The sequence below is a fragment of the Temnothorax curvispinosus genome, unplaced genomic scaffold (genome assembly GCF_003070985.1).
Source record: "Temnothorax curvispinosus isolate PA1 unplaced genomic scaffold, ASM307098v1 QBEX01004246.1, whole genome shotgun sequence".
NCBI lineage: Eukaryota > Metazoa > Arthropoda > Insecta > Hymenoptera > Formicidae > Temnothorax > Temnothorax curvispinosus.
The window spans coordinates 1-17,902 of record NW_020214026.1 but is presented as its reverse complement, the minus strand read 5'-3'; the positions used below and the strand labels follow the sequence as shown (position 1 = coordinate 17,902).

The following is a 17,902-nucleotide window of genomic DNA, read 5'->3' as shown; positions in this document are numbered from 1 at the left end:
TATATAATTTATTATTTACTATTATCCTGATGTTTTGACATGCACACACGTTTACTCGACAATATTCGATTTTTATTTAAATCTGTGCACTTTTACTTCCGTTATCATCCGTATTACACGGATTATTCATGCAAATGATAATTATAGAAAAAAGTGTAGTGTAAAAAATATATGTCGACAATCGATAATATTGCTATTCTTCAATTACTTCCAAATCCTCAAGGCTCCATTGATAATCGACAAAAATTTGTACTTGTGTTATTTAGCAAGACTACTACATCACAGACGCGCGCACTATTTATCTTTAATATTTCACTGTTATTATTACACTATTAACCGTGCTATTAACCACACAACTGTCAAAATATGCCATGACAGCCACTCAATCTTACTCTTAATGTAAATGAAATAAGAAAAATAAAATTAAAAACAACAAAGCTAATGAGTAGTATTGTACTATTTATTTTACTCCTTTTTTTCGTCCTTTTCTTCTTCTCCTAATACTTAAATTCTTTTTATCCTGTATTAATTTCCTAAACATTTAAAGACTCTTTTTCAAGATTTTCGACTTTGGCGATCTAAAATCTCAAATAAATGCATAAGCGCTACATACAATATAAAAAATTCGATAAAAATTGATACTAAGTGCATACGTAACGGAATATTTATATAGATGCAACATACTTTGGCGATTAAAATATTCATTGGGACAATTGAACAAAGTTCATATATACCTTCTTTTGACAATACCCATCGATCGCATGACGTCTTCGACCTTTATTGATACCTTTTTATATCTTCGGTTTAATATTTAAGACGTAAAACATTTGATGAACAAATATAAATACCGCGTCATATCTGTTTTAGACAATTCATAAACTTTCAACTTTACAGTTTATTAACTTTAGACAATCTCAAATTCTCGACCACACGCGACATATCTTTGATATTGCAGGTCTTTGATTTGTAAAATTGATTTGTAAATATATAGCGATTTTAACAACTCGCTATTTACTTCAAGCTAACATCGAAAGGCAACTTTTTTCAGTTTTTTCATTGAATTTTCAATCTGAGAAAAAATGAAAGTGCGCTATGCACGTGCGGATAGTCCAAAATACTATATCATTTCGTGAGTAAACAGCCACTTAGGACAGTGATAAGGCCCATGGATCTTTTACTTTGTTTTCGCGATGTCAATTACGGCTTACCACCGTCGATCATTATTCATTATGGAAGCAGGAAATTGTGATAAATTAACAAATGGCATTGAAAGGTTGCATAAAGTTCCAGATACTCTGACGTTATTTATCATACATAAACGACATAAGCACTGTATATATAACCGTCGCACATTTGAGAAAATTATTCGACTTTATTCTTTTCGAGTTCATTAGTCTATGCGATCTCATCGAGCGATCATGTTGCTGCCGATGTTCCTCGTCTGGATCCTGGCATCCGCGAATGCTGAATTGTTTACTAATATAACAGATAAAATACCGAAACTGAATCCATCAGAACGGATACCACGTATCCCGGACCTGTTCCTACCTGTGAAGTTCCCTGAGGATGCACTACTTACCACGGTGAGTGAAACCTTTGCTTTTTTCATCCAATACAAATTTACGCATCGAACTAAATGCGAATTTAAGAAATAAACGAGCTATAAATTATACAAAAATAATTTTCATCATTATGTTCGAAATGTGACGATTTTTAAAAAATTTTAATTGATATTCTTAATCCGGGAACAATCACCTATTTTTTTTTCTTTGCGTAAACAATCATCTGGAGTGATTTCTACACCTTAGCAAGTTTCAATAAATACTATAAATATACAGGTCACAAACTTTTCCTATTATGCAGATTAAGTCTCATTGTCAGAACATTCAAATAAAAGATATGGAGATTCTCGATTAGTTAGATTAGAAAGAACTACGTTTTTCGACGCTGCAATGAAATATAAAAATCAGGTGACTATTCTCGAGTTAAATATTTGTTTGGCAATTAACTGATGTAATGAGAAAAATAATATCTTTTGATTAACACTCTCTCGCTACATATTTATATGTATAACCGATTTAGAAAACTATCGTTCTATTGCACAGATGGAACTGATAAGCAAATACGGATACGACGGTGAGCTGCATAGAGTGACCACTTCCGACGGATATATTTTGGAACTACATCGGATAAAAGGACGAGCTAATTCTACCGATTCAAACGTGCAAAAACCTATTGCATTTGTGATGCACGGCATTTTTTGCGACTCGTCGAGTTGGGCTATTTCCGGCCGTGAGAAAAGTTTAGGTAAAGTAAAAGCATAACTTATTTAGTGTTAAAGTCGTCAAGTAAGAGGACATATTTCATCGTCTGCATACTGGCCAATATATTTATCTTTATTATTGTGTTCCGATATTAATATTTTAGCGTTTATTCTGGCGGATGAGGGATTCGACGTGTGGCTCGGTAACGCGCGTGGTAATCCATATGCTAATACTCATGTGTCTGAGAAAATCTCGATGAAAGAATACTGGAACTTCAGGTGAGAATTGATATTATGTGTGTGCATGTATATATGTCAACAGCGAGACACGAAGAAATAATTATAACATTCGCGTAGCATAGTTAAAAATAAAATTTAATCAGCGAGTAATGTGAAATAGTTGCAGCGTAGAAATATTAATATCTCTAATCTAATCTATAAGTTAGATAAGAAAAGCTCAAGTTTATATGTTAAACAACACATATGGGTCAATTTGATCTTGCTTGTTTCTAATGAAAACGAGTTTCTGTAAAGAATCGATAAAATAAAACGATTGAAAAAGTTTCATAAATTTTCTTACATATAATTTTCTAATGATATCAAAAAGTATATGTATATACAATGAATTTTTTCACATTTCTTCTTATCACTTTAATATGATCAAAATAGTAACAGAATCATTTTGACCGATGTGTATATGGATAAAAAATGCAAAAATATGTATGAGTATACAGTACAATGACAATAAGCATGCTGATGTTCATTATTCATCTTCTTAACTTGCATTTGTAGGTACTAATCGTCACGATTTCCAAGAATGTGATAAGTAGCAATGATATAATCATAACAGGTGTTCATAATTACTCATTATGACAATATCTAGATTTTAGATAATTGTAGATAATATGTGGCAGATTAAGATAGTTTGGATTTAATTTCTTCTCAATGGTAACGTCAAAGTCTACAGTTTAAATGACTAATGATTATAAGAATTAAAAAATATATGAAACTAATTTTTTCACTTAACTTCAAGCTCTTATCAGAAATTTGATTGAAAGCTCAAGCAAAGAAATAGAGTGCTAAAATAATTTTGTTGCAATACTTAGAATTGTTTCGAAAATCTTCAACAAACTTTATTCACTATTCTGCGCGAACAAATAAATAAGAAAACGATATTTCGAGGGAAATATCGTTTTCTTATTTATGTCAGTTTCAAATTCGCATTTATCTTTAAAAAAGTGCCGTTTTGTTGTCAACGTATTATCTTGTCAGAAAAAAATTTAATCAATTATCTCCGATTATCCGATTATGACAAACACTCAAAAGACACGTTAAGCAGATTATTTATATAAAAATCAATATCTCTATCTTCACGAATAAAAACATTACATACAAAGCGCATTATATGTAAAAGCTGGACCGAAATCGGCACGCGTGATCTTCCAGCGATGATAGATCGTATTGTGGAGACGACTGGCCGCAAAAAAATGTTCTATCTGGCGCACAGTCAGGGTACCACCGCCTTCTTCGTTATGGCGACGGAACGACCACAGTATCAGGAATATATTGAGGAAATGTACGCTATGGCTCCGATCGCTTACTGCGGCAGGATGAAGAGTCCCCTTTTTCAGCTGCTGGCACAATTCGTCGATAGCATCGACGTACGTGACTCCTGGATTTAAAAAAGAATTGATTTTTCAAAGATTTTCTGTAGTTTTCTGACAGTTTGAATGTACCGTTGCAGTTATTCTTCAATTTAATCGGCATGTACAAATTCAATCCTACCAACGATTTCGTAACAGCAGTTGAACAATTAGTGTGCGCGGAGGACGCTATCACTCAACCAATATGTTCGAATTCACTGTTCCTGACGACTGGATTCGACATTGAACAATTTGATCCGGTACGCGCCTTTAATATCAGCATATTCATAATAAGCATATCTTTCATTTTTCAAGCATATTTTTAAGCGCATCTTATTTAAAATTTAAGCGTTAATTAAATTATATATACTATAAGCAACCTAATCAAATTTATATCAAATATACAAAAAATATTGCATATCAAATATAAATTTAAAAAATGATAATATTTTGTTTTGTCAAATAATAGTGATTTTTCTTATAATACTTTCAACTATATCGGTATTATTAAGATTGTGCATTATTTCGCAACGTCGCAACTTTGAGTATTAATTAAGAATTATTAATTTTAATTTAGTACTTATTTGTAACATTATTATGTCAACTTATAATGTCAATCGTTATATATATATTTATATCGCTATTGTCTCTCTTATAGGCTCTTCTACCGGTAATCTTAGGGCATGTTCCTGTTGATACAGCCACGATGCAACTCGCCCACTATGGGCAACTCATCAAGTCTGGTAAACGTTCATTCATATTAATATAATAATAAATTCGGCAGATATACACTGATTATTATAGTACCATAAAATTGCTGTATGAATATACTTAAGTACTAGGTTAGTGCATATGAAATGGCGGATATTTATTGTAATGTCGGATTATTATTATTAAAATCGATGAATTGTTTTACAGCTTTTTCGACATCACTTTCATTTTTAGAAATTTTATGTTTTAGAAAATATTTCAAATTTTTGAAAATCTGGTAGTCTGTAAACAATCAAATCCGGTAAATAAGGGGGATATAACAACTGCAGTAGCGTTATTCCCCAATTTGAATTTATATTTAAAAAATTACATGAATTTTGTTAGAATAAACTTTAAACAAAACGATCAAAACGCGTTCTTAAAAAAGTTTTATTAGCACAATAACTACAATGAGAAGTGTAGCTATAATGATAAAAGCAAAATTATATATTGTATATGTATAAGATTATACTATAAAACTAATATGATTGAACCAATATTTTCAGTTAGCAAAAATCCGACATTTTACTGCACCAAACTAATACAAAAGCATAATATAAATATTTGACCGATAAAATATCCAATATATTCTGTTAAAATTTGTGACAATATCAGGTATTTTGTCGATCAAACTTTTTACATTATGTTTTTATCGTTGAATATTTTTATGAACAATTTTTAATTAAATAATTCTTAGCGTACACTACTGCAACACAAGCGATCGAACTCGCTATAGTAAAATGCGCGTTATGTATAAAGATAATGAAATATCTGTCACACTCAAATCTCTTAAACATTTCCCATAATAACAGCAGCAAATCTGTCAACAGGAAGGCTAATCTCACCGGGGGAATTTAGACAATACGATCACGGAACATTTGGAGATGAAGATTTATACGGCACATTTACTCCACCGAGCTACGATTTGAGCAAGATCAAAGTACCGATCTACTTGTACTACAGTGAAAACGATTGGTTGGCAAATGTCAAGGTTTGTGTTTCTTTATACAAAACGATTATCTCGAGTACCTATGATGTGTCAGGATAATTAGAGTACCTTTTCGTTTGACGCTCTAACGCTGTGAGAGAGAGCTAAACATCAAAGTGATCTTACGATCCTTGTTGATTCTCAATTGTAATGAGTAAGTTATAATTGAATATATGTTGAAAAACATCGAATTTCTTCTATCGTGACGCTGGCACTGAAATGTAGTCAGTGATTATTTGAAACTTACTGTTAGTCGAGGATCAAATGAAATTGTACGTTAGCGCCAATGTTTGTGTTTGTAATCATATTTTGATTCTTCTCGTAGGATGTGGAAAAGTTGTATAGCGAACTGGGCAATCCCGCCGGTAAAATCTTAATAGCGGATAAGAAATTTAATCACGTGGACTACGTGTGGGCTAAGGATGTGAAGACGCTCGTGTACGATCAGATAATCAGTCAAATGAAGAAGTCCTCGTAATAAAGTATAATTGCCACACAGTGTCAGGATTGTCTCATTCCGAGATCAACGCTTGTACTCAATATAATTCGATATACACCGATTTGAATTATCAATCTCTTGTCAATGTGTTCACGTCCTTATAAAATATTTTGTATACTTGAAATGTGATACGTATATCTTGCATTTTACACTCACCCTTATAAATTCCCATTTTTTCGTATTAACATATCATTTTTTTTCTCGTTTAACGTTCTAATTTGTGTGTTTCTTGCGTCATCATCTCGCTCATATAATATAATTTAATAATAAATTAAGGAATAAAGCTTCTTTGATTTATGAAAATTATGATCCATAAAATGAATTATCTAGAACATCAAAGATCAATTGATAGATTAAAATTAGTAGATTTATAACACTAATGAATCGATGATTAAACGAATAAAGTTGTACGCATATACGAATCAATTGGTGATAAAAAAGAAATGATCTACGAGAGCGGGACTATCTAAAATCAACTTTCAAATCGAAGATTCAATAGATTTCCCTATCTACTTGCACTTTATCAGTAGCGATCAATTGCAAACAACTCTTTTCTTTCTTTCAGAGCGTTGTTTCTTTCGATAAAATTCGTATAAACAGATACGCGATGTTGCGAGCAGCTACGCAGCTGCGCGCAGAAAGTTATAAAATGCAGTATCAATTTATCGATAAATAATAATCGATTCACTCACAATCAAACATCGATAAGAGCCTTTGCTCCCTTTCTTTCTATACACCTCAATCACAGCTTAATATTATCAAATCAGAAATTATGACGGATGGATTACGATAGATAGTACTCGATAAGATCGCATAAAATAGCAAACACATTCCGGTAGTGGACGTATTTTCAGTAAATAAGCAGCGCCACATAAGTATATATACGCTGCACATTCGGGAAGAAAATCGCGCACAATACAGTTCGAGCCGATCTCCTGCAGCAACGATCTCGTCGCGCGACATCAACGATGCCGATTCTTTTGCTCTTGATCCTGGCATCCGCCAGCGCGATGCCGTATTCCTCGATGGACCAGTTGCCGGATGTCCCGTCGATAGACAAGATACCGATGATCAAGGAATTCGAAGATCCGGAATTTCTGATAGCCACACAGGCAGATACGTCGCTTAGCATTGTAAGTGCATTTGTCGAGAATAAAAGTAAAATAAAAAAGACAATTACATGAAGGTTGAAACAATTTCCGTCGATCGAGGTGACTTATTTGCATTTGCCTACGCCTCATTAATGCAATTACAAATATCTTAACATCTTTATCGATTCAATGAGAAAACTGATATATCGACTAATAAATCTATTTCTGAGATTCCCTTATTAAATTATTTAAGCTTCATTAACTTTTTATTAAACAATTATAACAAGTACCTTTATATGTATATTATAAGTATTATTATTTATAACACGTAAATATAATGAACCAAATTTCTGAAATACGTTTATCATTTTAATCTCTCTCGGCCTTCCTTAGTTTTTTATCAATCCGTCGACCAATCTATCAGTAATGAAAACGTTACCATTGTACAGTTGCAATTAGTGAGCAAGTTCGGTTACCATGGGGAGCTGCACGAGGTGCTCACTTCGGACGGTTATATCTTGGAAATGCATCGGATAACAGGGCGTACTAATTATTTCAATAATTCGCAAGTGCAAAAACCCGTGGCATTCGTGATGCACGGCCTTCTGTGTAGTTCGGCTTGTTGGGTCGTTCCTGGGCCGCAGAAAAGCTTAGGTAAAGAAAGTGCATTTCCAATAAAAGCATTTGATTGTTTGATTCCCGAGCGCGAGTACTTTATCGCATAATACACGTGTATTCTTCATATAATTTATAATAGAGCAAAATATGTTCTTTTGAAACAAAGTAAAATCGCGCGCGCAAAGATCTGCACAGATTAAAAATTTTTCTTTTCTCCATCTACGTTCCAGTGTTTGTATTTACCTTAATGAAAATATTGTCAAATATTATCTGCTGTTATAACTCCGTTATATCCTTTTGAAATCAAGCATTGATTCTGGCGGACGCGGGTTACGATGTGTGGCTCGGTAATACACGTGGCAATGTATATGGACGCAAGCACCTGCTCCCGGATATTCGGAGAGAACTTTTCTGGGATTTCAGGTGAGGATAATAGATGTAAATAGCATGGAAGAAAAACAAATGTGTATGTAAATAGCGAAAAATGAAACTATTACCGATTACGGCACTAATAGCACGCGTTTGAAGATAAAGCTTAAGTCAGCACGAGACGATGGAAGCTTGACGCCAGGAATGTCAAGTATCTTTAATCTTATCTTTAAACGTATATACATATACGGTCTACTACCGTCGAATGAAGAAATTTAAGTTTAAACCCATGGGAGGTAATATTTATCATTTCTAAGTCTATCATTCGATTCATAGATGATTTATCGAAATAACGCCACGATGATAATGGCACAATTTTAACAATTCTATCCTATCGAGTTGTTCTCAAATTAAATCATTGCCATCGCAACGACGTTATCACATTTTAAGAAATCGTATATTTAGAGCTTCAGGAAAATGAATATTTCCCTATGTAACGATATATAAATTACAATAAATAACTAATCGTATACTGAGAAAAAAAGTTTGTTAACTTGACTAAATATTTTTAACTGATTATTTTTTTAATTGAAATATTAAAGTATTTGAGTAAATTACGTCATGTTAGATTTAATATGTTTTATTTAATTTAAATACATAAATATTTCAATTAAAAAATTAATAATTAGTTAAAAATATTTAGTCAAGTCAACAACTTTTTTTTCTCAGTGTATGCGACGCAGTGAGAAAGGAGACATTGATCAAAATGATTACAGTATTCACGTAATAGTTTCAAGATAAAATCAATTTGCGCGCGTTATCTTAGCGGAAAAAAAGTTTAATTGTGCTTTTTTAATCACCCATATTTCTTCGATTATCCGACTACGATAAAGATTTTACTTTCAACATAATAATTAAATAATATCAGAATTAGTATCAATTTTGCAAACAATAACAATGAAAAAAATGCAATAAGAACAGCATGCAATGTTTAAATGCATATCAAAATTCGAAATGCATCTGCAACGACATATTTATACAGGTGCAGCAAAAATTGCGACAAAAATATCTATAATATCTTCTTTTATCGGTCAGGCGAGGTATTATCACTTCTTGATAATGACATTTGGTGTTTTTTTCGGATTAAATACTTATTAGATATTTATCGGTCAAATGTAACATATGCTTGCAGCTCAAAAGATATTTGAAATATTAAAAATAAAATTACGTAAATTATATATCCATATATTGCGCACTCTAGTTCTAAGAATTAGAAAAAGATAAAAAATAAAAGTTTAAAGTTAATTTGTATTGATAGAACTCGACTTACACAATTAGTTTCAACTAAGAGTTTTTTTTTTAACACCTACAGAACGATAACATTGTTCAATGATAAAAATACACACGAACAATTTTAAAGGTTTTCCATAGGCTTTTAGAAACTGGAATACAAATCTCGTTTGCTAAATTGCACTATTATTATGTCACAAATTTGAGAAATTTGTGATTAAAGTTCCAAAAAGAGCTATTTTTTGACATGTTGTAACTACGATATGCAATGTGTTCGACAAATTTTTGTGCAATAAAAACTAAGTATGTATATAATTAGAACTTTTAGCCCACACACACACACACACACAACCTACACGCGCGCGCACGCGCACCATCTTTATATAATTTTTTCATTTCTACCTGATATAGATACAAAGTAGAGTTATCTATTTCAGATTAAGGATTGAGGAATAATTCATAAAAATCGTACCTTTTTTGCAGTTGGCACGAAATCGGGATGTACGACTTGCCAGCGATGATAGACTACATTTTGAAGATAACTGGCCGCCAAAAAATATTCTATCTAGGGCATAGCCAAGGTACGACCTCCTTTTTCGTGATGTCGTCGGAACGGCCGGAATATCAGGATAAGATACAGGCGATGTTCGCGTTGGCACCAGTCGCTTATTGCGCCAGGATGGATAATCCCATTATGCAATTTATATCAAGGTTCAGTGGTCCTTTAGAGGTATGTACGTAAGTCTAATCTCGATAAGAAAATAATAATCGCGATCGTCTTTTTGGACTTTAATGGCCTCATTGCAGGAACTGATGAAACTAATCGGCATGTATGATTTCGAGCCTACTAGCGAAGCCCTCAAAATATTCGCAAGAATCGTATGCGCGGAGGACGCTATCACGCAACCCTTGTGCTCAAATATACTTTTCTTGTTCGGCGGATTCAACAAAGACCAGTTAAATACCGTAAGATATTGTCTTTAACATACTTATAGTTAGCTTGTAAAATGAGATGATTATTCGCTAAATAGTAAGCTGGTTTATTATAGCACTCCTTGTGCTGTTAGTTATCAAATAATCTGAATTAATGTCAATTCATTATTAATTCGATATATTTATTCATGATGTTGCTGTCACCTTTGCAGACTCTTCTACCATTAATCCTGGAACACGTTCCAGCTGGCTCATCAACAAAACAGTTTATGCATTATGCACAACTTGTTAAGACCGGTAAACCTTCATTTCTATTAATATACCTCATTATATTTGCATAAAATTGGCGAAATATCCTATGCGTTTCATAAACATTTTTTAAAATTTTGTGAAATAATATATATATATATATATAATTTTTATAAATTACGAATCTGTTCTCAGGGTTTTTGATTACACGGGGGAAATTCAGACAATACGACTACTCATGGGCCGGGAATTTGATTAGATACGGTACGTTCAGTCCTCCGGAATATAATTTGAGAAAGATCAAAGTGCCAGTTTCATTACATTACAGCACCAATGATTGGTTGGCGAATGTCAAAGTTCGTATACCTTCTTATACGTAATATTTTATTCGACTTTAGATATTTGCGATATATTTGCCAGGATATTTTTTTCACACATACACGCGCACATAAGCTTTCGTATTATTATTATTATAGTATTATTTTTTTAATAAATATCCTGAAAATAATCGAGATACTAAAGTCAAATGCCATATACGATACTGTTTCAATTGTACTAATGATTACATTGCACTTACACCGTGTCTTTATCATCCGCAGGACGTCGACGAATTATACAAGGAACTTGGCAATCCGATTGGAAAATTCCGCGTGCCGCTTGAGAAATTTAGTCATCTCGATTTCATGTGGGCTAAAGACGCCAAAGATCTGTTGTTTGACAAGATATTAAGTCTGATGACGAATTTCCAAGATTAATCTACTAAAGTTCATCGAACTTTTAAAACTTTTTGTAGAGACAAAAAATTGTACGAAAAGTCAATTCTATTTATCGGAGAAATTTTAAGATAATTATCTTTGAATCAATACTTGCGTTTGACACAACTATTATCAATCTATTAAAAAGAACTTTATTTAATCACGAATTTCGTGGTAATCCTCGAAATATTGTTTGTGCTCTAATAAAATAAGAAATTCGTAATAACGGACTTAAGAATGAATGGGATATTAATAATTTTTCCACTCGCACTGCACTGGAAAAATTTCTTTAAATTAGTGATATAATTAACATTGTAATTTATTATAAATCTATAGATTCAACTATAGACATAGTGGTTATAATAAATAAGTAAAATAAGTCGTATTTCAATATTTTACAACACTTATTTTACTTGTATATGTATATATATATATATATATATATATATATATATATATATATATATGTGTATATATATATATAATCATTAAAGTTCCTAATTATCAAGGATAATGTGGACAACAAGATGAAAATATTTTATATCTTTTGGAAGATATAAAATCCCTGTAATACAGCGAAAATTGTTTTAATTTGTAAGTAACTTTAAAAGACTGAAAGATACATGTAAATATGTATTAAAATTAGTAATTTCAAATAAGATTACGATGTATTGTTAGTTTTTCCTCAGATGTACATAGTGGATTCTGTAACGTTTAAAGATCGAACATAATGTAGCGATAAACTGAATATCAATAAATGTAACAACGACAATGTTGTATCAATCTTAATATCGTAAATAAAGTGAAGGAATTAAAAGAATCATTCTCTTATTTTTAGGGGATTCTGAAAGAAAGCACAGGTATCGCTTTTACACACGTATACGTACATTTCACATATATAGATACGGACGTGTGCATGGCGTTGCAGAAGCACAGATATTTATAGTCGTTAGGGGCGGAAATGAGATATATCTAATGAAGTTACGCAAATTATGCAAAACACAACAGGTAGTCATCCAGTCGGCCACTCCACATTATAATTCACAAGGTTGAATTTTATCGAGAACACATTATTGATGTTCCTGTTAATATCGCGTGCGTAGGCTTCAAAGTGCGCGCCTGTTACGACCGCAATTCGTTTTTTTCCCCTCTCTGGTATTTCAGCATCGTAATTTTAGGGAAAACTCGACCTTGTGACGTTCGATACCGTTCTCTTATGTAGGATAACATCGCTCCCCATTTTATATATAGCGCCTCGCTGAAAAGAAAAGTACATAGATTCGTGGGTGGAACTGATTTTTATTGTTAAGCACAATAATATTTATCTGCTTTTACCGCATCTTCTGCATGTAGACTCGATCGTGAAATCGGCGGAGGTGCGACAGAGCGATTCTTGTCCTCGAAAGCTCGATTTCAAGAAAAAAAAAACCAAAGTGATTTTGTCATGCCCACATTTATTTTTCACTTGTTAACCCGTGTCTCTCAGAAAAAAATAGTTTTTTGCATTTTACTTGCGACGTTTCGAAAAAGCACGTTCCGGAAGCGGCTCTTGACGTTTTGGTAAATAAAGTGAATGTAACAACCACCGCCTGACAGCGTAACAGGTTCTTCACTTAACGTGTATACAAAGTACAATTGGCTTTTACCACCGGTGATTAAATTCGAACCCATTAGCGATGTATTTCCTAAACCGATCTCATGTAGCAAGTACGGCGAAAGCATAACGTACATCATATAACACCGTAAAGGTACAGATCATTCTGTGTCACTAATAATATATGCAATATTTATGAGTCAATAAACCTGCTGGAATATATGTACAATAAATAAATAAAAGAAAATAAACGTGATAACATGTCGAATATCTTCAGATGTTCTCAAAAGTCTTGATCTTCAGAATACGACTCGGTATCTTTTATCGTGATTTTTACTTTCGAAGACTCTGCTACATATTCGCTGCTTATAAAAGTAGTATTGCAAACTTCTATTTAAAAAAAAAAAAGAGGATTATGCACGATAGTTTGATATTATTTAATAGTCAGTCTAAAATTTGAACAATGTAGCAACGATTATTTACGATAATTAAATACTGCATGAAAAATTGTTTGAAGATTGCACTCTATGTATAAATAATATATCATATATGTATAATCTATATTATTTATTTATATATATATATGTATATATATATATATTTATATAAGTATCGTAATATGGAGTGTTGAATATTACATAAAAGAATTTAATATGGGCAGATGATATTTTCCTTTCCGGAAATGAATATTCTCCTAAGTATACAACGCCACGAGATAAAATGTCTTTCCCCCCTTTTTTATGTTATATACTCTGTGCACAATATAAAAATTGTGAAGGTAGCAATGAACGAGTCAGATATTTGTTATTCAATAGCATGTTAGTTTTATATCCGATCGAAATAAAGTTATCAATAGAGTACGATGATAATCGCACGTCGAAAGAGAGATTGAGCTCGTTTTTTTCCTTTTCCGTTCAATCATTCTGAGAATTCTTAATCTAACAAAAACAAAAAATGTCAGTCGCAGTTGCATGGCAAATACAAAATCAAGTTGATCAGTATGCGGTACGTAAGAAACTACGATGGTTACCAATTAATATAAAATAACAATTGCAGGGGCAATCAATCTCATTCGGGCTTACATTCATTATTGGCGATTATTTAACGGATACCATGTACTTCCAGCGCAAGCGAGGTACGCTTGACGCGAACCCACTCAACGCGAAATATGTATTAGAGTGTCGCTCGAACACTATACGTTAAACAATTACGCTAAAATTTACTTAGTTAAAATCGCCAGTATTGAACTTAACCGTATATTCTGCGCATTTACCTAATAATATAAAACAAGAACACAACAAACTTCTTGACATACAAAATACATTTTAACATGTAAGGTTGTATGTCATTCTTTTCTTCTTTTTTTTTCCCCAAGTTTATCTCCCTAATCCTTCGACCGTGTGTCTTCTTAGAATTTCTCTTTCGGAGTATCCTTCCACTTATATAACGACATATGTCAAGAAACATTGATATTTCTCTTCACTTGCTTATCGGGAGCATACGTTGCTTTTTAAAATAAATTTTCCAATGTGTACATAATGAGTAATGAAGTCTCTTTTACACATGGCGATGATTTTAAATGTATGTATTTTGCATAGTGAGCAAGGGAGGAAGAGAGGAAGGAAAAAAGATGTTCGGGAGGATAGCAAAAACAAGTTTATCCGCTCTTAAAGAGGAGAATGGCTACCTGACCAAGATAGAAATAGATAAAATGTCTTGTTTCGTGCGTCACATAGCTACCGAAATTACGTCCTACAATACAATGCCACGTTGGGTTGTACTTTTTATCGAACTCTTTCTTGATAAACGCCGCAATGTCCTGAAAGCCAAAACCAATGGATATTAATGGTAGAATCAATAGCGCGTATTGATTTAACAATCTCATCCTGTACAACTTGACACAACAAATAGCAGACTTTTCCGACAGAATCTACCTTCGGTATATATAATAACAATTTCGATAACGACGTTTAAATTTTCAATTCACGTCTCCCAGGTCCATTACATTAATAAGACATGAATAAATCACGTGTTCCGTGTCACGTGTTTCAAAATATCAATTTACCTATTGAATTCTTTAGTTTCTCTTCAATTACGAGATCTTTATGTACTCTTTTTATTCTACTCTTAGCAAAAGTTGCTAAAGGCTTAATACGAGGATATTGATGAATTACCGAATTCTAGTTTTATTACAACGTAATTAAATCCATGCCTATAAAACGCGTCAAGATCTCTTGATTGAAAAAATAAAACTGAATCTGTTGGCAAATATATCTACTCCAAGTTCAAGTCTTCCGGTTTTATTTTCTTTTGCAATCTGTGTGCACAATGTTCACGGTGTGTTTTATCTACTACGTCTGTCAACATTTGATCAGAGTGTGAGGAGGCATATACCTTTTCAATGTTATATTTTTCGAGAGCTTGAGTGGCACAATCGACAGCGTCTTGCTGCATTTCCTCCGACATGTCAGCATTCTTGATTACTGCTTTTCGGTCCGACATCTTGCTCGTTCTGAAACAGAGATATAGCATCGTCATACCATGGCGCTATTATCATACAATGATCACACATCCTTGTAACGCAAACCCTGCATGCGAGAGACCCCGGAGCATGGAGTTTTAAGCAAGAGCGCAAATAAAAAAAAACCATATCCGTGGACATACTGAAAGCAGCGTAAACGCGACGGGAGTACAAGTTCAAACGGAGTTCGCGACACAATTGCGGAGCAAACGCGGTTCGCCGCTGCTTTAAATTCACGCCACTTTCAAAATAAACGATTTATTTATAAGCGACATTATCGCGCGTTTGTTGCGCGCTCGTTAAATGCCACGAGGGTGAAATAACGCGTGAATTGGCGACCGCTGTTCGACAACCCTCCCCCACCCCATGCGTATGTTGGGAGGCTCAACCTGCTCGGCCGCGGGAACCGCACGACTTTGACAGTAGCGTACAGGTCCAACGCCGGCATGACAATACGGCGGCGAGCGTCGGAGTCGGACACGGTATAGCGTAACGCTCGCCCTCTCGGATAGGACAAGAATGGAGAGATAGAGGAAGAAGGGAAAAATAGATAGCGCAGGCGGAGAAAGAGAGAAAGAGAGAGAGAGAGAGAGAGAGAGAAAATTCTGTCGCTCACGCGAATATCGGTGCGATGCACAAATTAGAGAATGGAGGCGAGCGAGGGTGGAAAGGGAAAGGGAGAGGGGAGGGGGAAGAGAAAGAGAGAGAGAGAGAGAGAGAGGGGGAGGGAGAAGGATAGAGATACCGATAGAGCGAGAGCGCTTAGAGGGGGAGGAGAGAAGAGGGCAAAACGGCGAGGGGGAGGAGAGGGAAGCGCGAAAGGCGCGGGAGGACAGTGTTTTGTCGATACGAGGACAATAAAGAAATGGCAATTCGGCCGGCACGCGAGGCGCACGGCGACCCGCGAAAGTGGGTCGCCGCGGTCCTGGCGCCGACGTCGGCGTCGGCGTCAGGGCGCCCCGTCCTGCCACCTCGGAGGAGGAGAACCTCCTCGCGTCTGACATAAGAAAACGCGCGCGCGACCGGATGGATTCCGGTCTCGCCGAGTTCGGTTCTACGTTCGCGGGGGAAGAGGGGAAAGAGGACGGGCATGCATCTTCGATACATCAGCGATGCTCCTGTTCTCTCTTTCTCTCTCTCTTTCTCTCCTTTGCTCCTCTTTCCTCGTCTTTATCTCGCACGCATGACGCGCGTCGTACGTTTTTCTCTGTACCTTTACTCGTTGACACCGTCTCCAGCGGATGATCACACACGGTACAACAGACTCGCCTTCCTCTCCGATCCTGGGTGTGCGTGCGTGCGCGTGTGTGGCCGTAAGCGAGGTCCGGCGAACGCCGTTTATTTTAAGCGCGCGCGGGCGCGATATTTTCTCGATACCACGACAACGGGGCGAACGCGAGGTTGAGGGTGAGGGTGACGGCGACGGCGACGGCGACGGTGACGGCGACAGCCGGGGATTTCGGCGCGACGGCGAACGATCCTGCGAACGGGCCGATTGACGGTGATCGGGATCGTTTCCTGGACGCTGCCACTGCCTCGGGAACACTCGGGAAAATTTTGGGCTCGCTGGCTTCACGGGGGCCGAAAGAGAGGAACCGACAACTTCACGATAACTTCTCGACAACCATCGACAACTACGGGCTCGGGACTGAGAGCACGGCCAGTCGCCAGTCGTCGCCGCGCGATGCCGGCTCGCGATTGGTCCGCCGGCAGGGTCTTCTATCAGGGTCTTCTATCGGACCGGCGTGCACCGCGCGAGACGACGCGCGAGAAACAAACGCGCGCCTCTCGACTTCGAGAAATCGGACGGGTTCACCTGATTCACCGGCGCAGTCGCGGCATTCGCGCCAGCGCCGGCGGCGGGCAATTTGTTTTCGTCTCTAGAGCCGCGATTCTGTAACTAATGTAAAACGCGGAAAACACAGACTTTTGCATAACGCATAATGCATGAGCATAAGAAAATTGATTGGTCTATTTTCTTATGCACATATGCGTGTGGACCACGCAATTTTCTTATGCTTACGCATTATGCGTTGTGCAGAAAAGTGTGTGCTCAAACTCGCATAGGTGCATAACCATATGCATAAAGAAACGGCGTGGTCTATTTCCTTATGCACTTTTGCATATGGACCACGCACGTCTCTTATGCTTATGTTTATGCGCTATGCAAGTTTGTCTGGATTGACCTTTAAGGGCCAAAGCACATAACATATAACATGGAGTAGCAATATACGACGGTCGTAGTCCTCGACCTGACAAATCAGGATACGCCAAAGCTTGTGCGTCACTTATGTCCACGACTACGACTGTCATATGTGCTTTGGTCCTAACTCGTTATA

General features: G+C 35.6%; 2 protein-coding genes across 2 annotated transcripts; one reads left to right on the top strand and one right to left on the bottom strand.

The window, feature by feature from the left end:
• The first annotated feature begins 1,357 nt into the window (after nt 1-1,357).
• Nucleotides 1,358-11,830, top strand: LOC112453313. Its single transcript, XM_025013986.1, has 16 exons — nt 1,358-1,583; nt 2,106-2,307; nt 2,428-2,542; nt 3,678-3,924; nt 4,008-4,166; nt 4,565-4,649; nt 5,487-5,647; nt 5,970-6,118; nt 7,018-7,276; nt 7,684-7,888; nt 8,161-8,275; nt 9,995-10,241; nt 10,319-10,477; nt 10,657-10,741; nt 10,889-11,049; nt 11,293-11,830. Exons 1-16 carry the CDS (start codon nt 1,398-1,400, stop codon nt 11,446-11,448), a joined length of 2,691 nt encoding a protein of 896 aa, XP_024869754.1. The 5' UTR covers nt 1,358-1,397; the 3' UTR covers nt 11,449-11,830.
• Nucleotides 11,831-13,842: 2,012 nt separating this feature from the next.
• Nucleotides 13,843-17,236, bottom strand: LOC112453346 (dynein light chain 2, cytoplasmic). The gene is made up of 3 exons (XM_025014060.1): nt 16,777-17,236; nt 15,437-15,554; nt 13,843-14,861 (listed from the first exon to the last, which is right to left on the bottom strand). Exons 2-3 carry the CDS (start codon nt 15,542-15,544, stop codon nt 14,700-14,702), a joined length of 270 nt encoding a protein of 89 aa, XP_024869828.1. The 5' UTR covers nt 15,545-15,554; nt 16,777-17,236; the 3' UTR covers nt 13,843-14,699.
• Nucleotides 17,237-17,902: the final 666 nt, after the last annotated feature.

Bases quoted from the DNA above. Each gene is read 5' to 3' on its own strand.
- LOC112453313 (XM_025013986.1), top strand. From the start codon at position 1,398: ATGCGATCTCATCGAGCGATCATGTTGCTGCCGATGTTCCTCGTCTGG. The intron at 7,889-8,160 runs GTAAAGAAAGTG...TTTGAAATCAAG, and splicing joins TGGGCCGCAGAAAAGCTTAG to CATTGATTCTGGCGGACGCG. The intron at 8,276-9,994 runs GTGAGGATAATA...CCTTTTTTGCAG, and splicing joins GAACTTTTCTGGGATTTCAG to TTGGCACGAAATCGGGATGT.
- LOC112453346 (XM_025014060.1), bottom strand. From the start codon at position 15,544: ATGTCGGACCGAAAAGCAGTAATCAAGAATGCTGACATGTCGGAGGAA. The intron at 14,862-15,436 runs GTATATGCCTCC...TTTGGCTTTCAG, and splicing joins AAAAATATAACATTGAAAAG to GACATTGCGGCGTTTATCAA.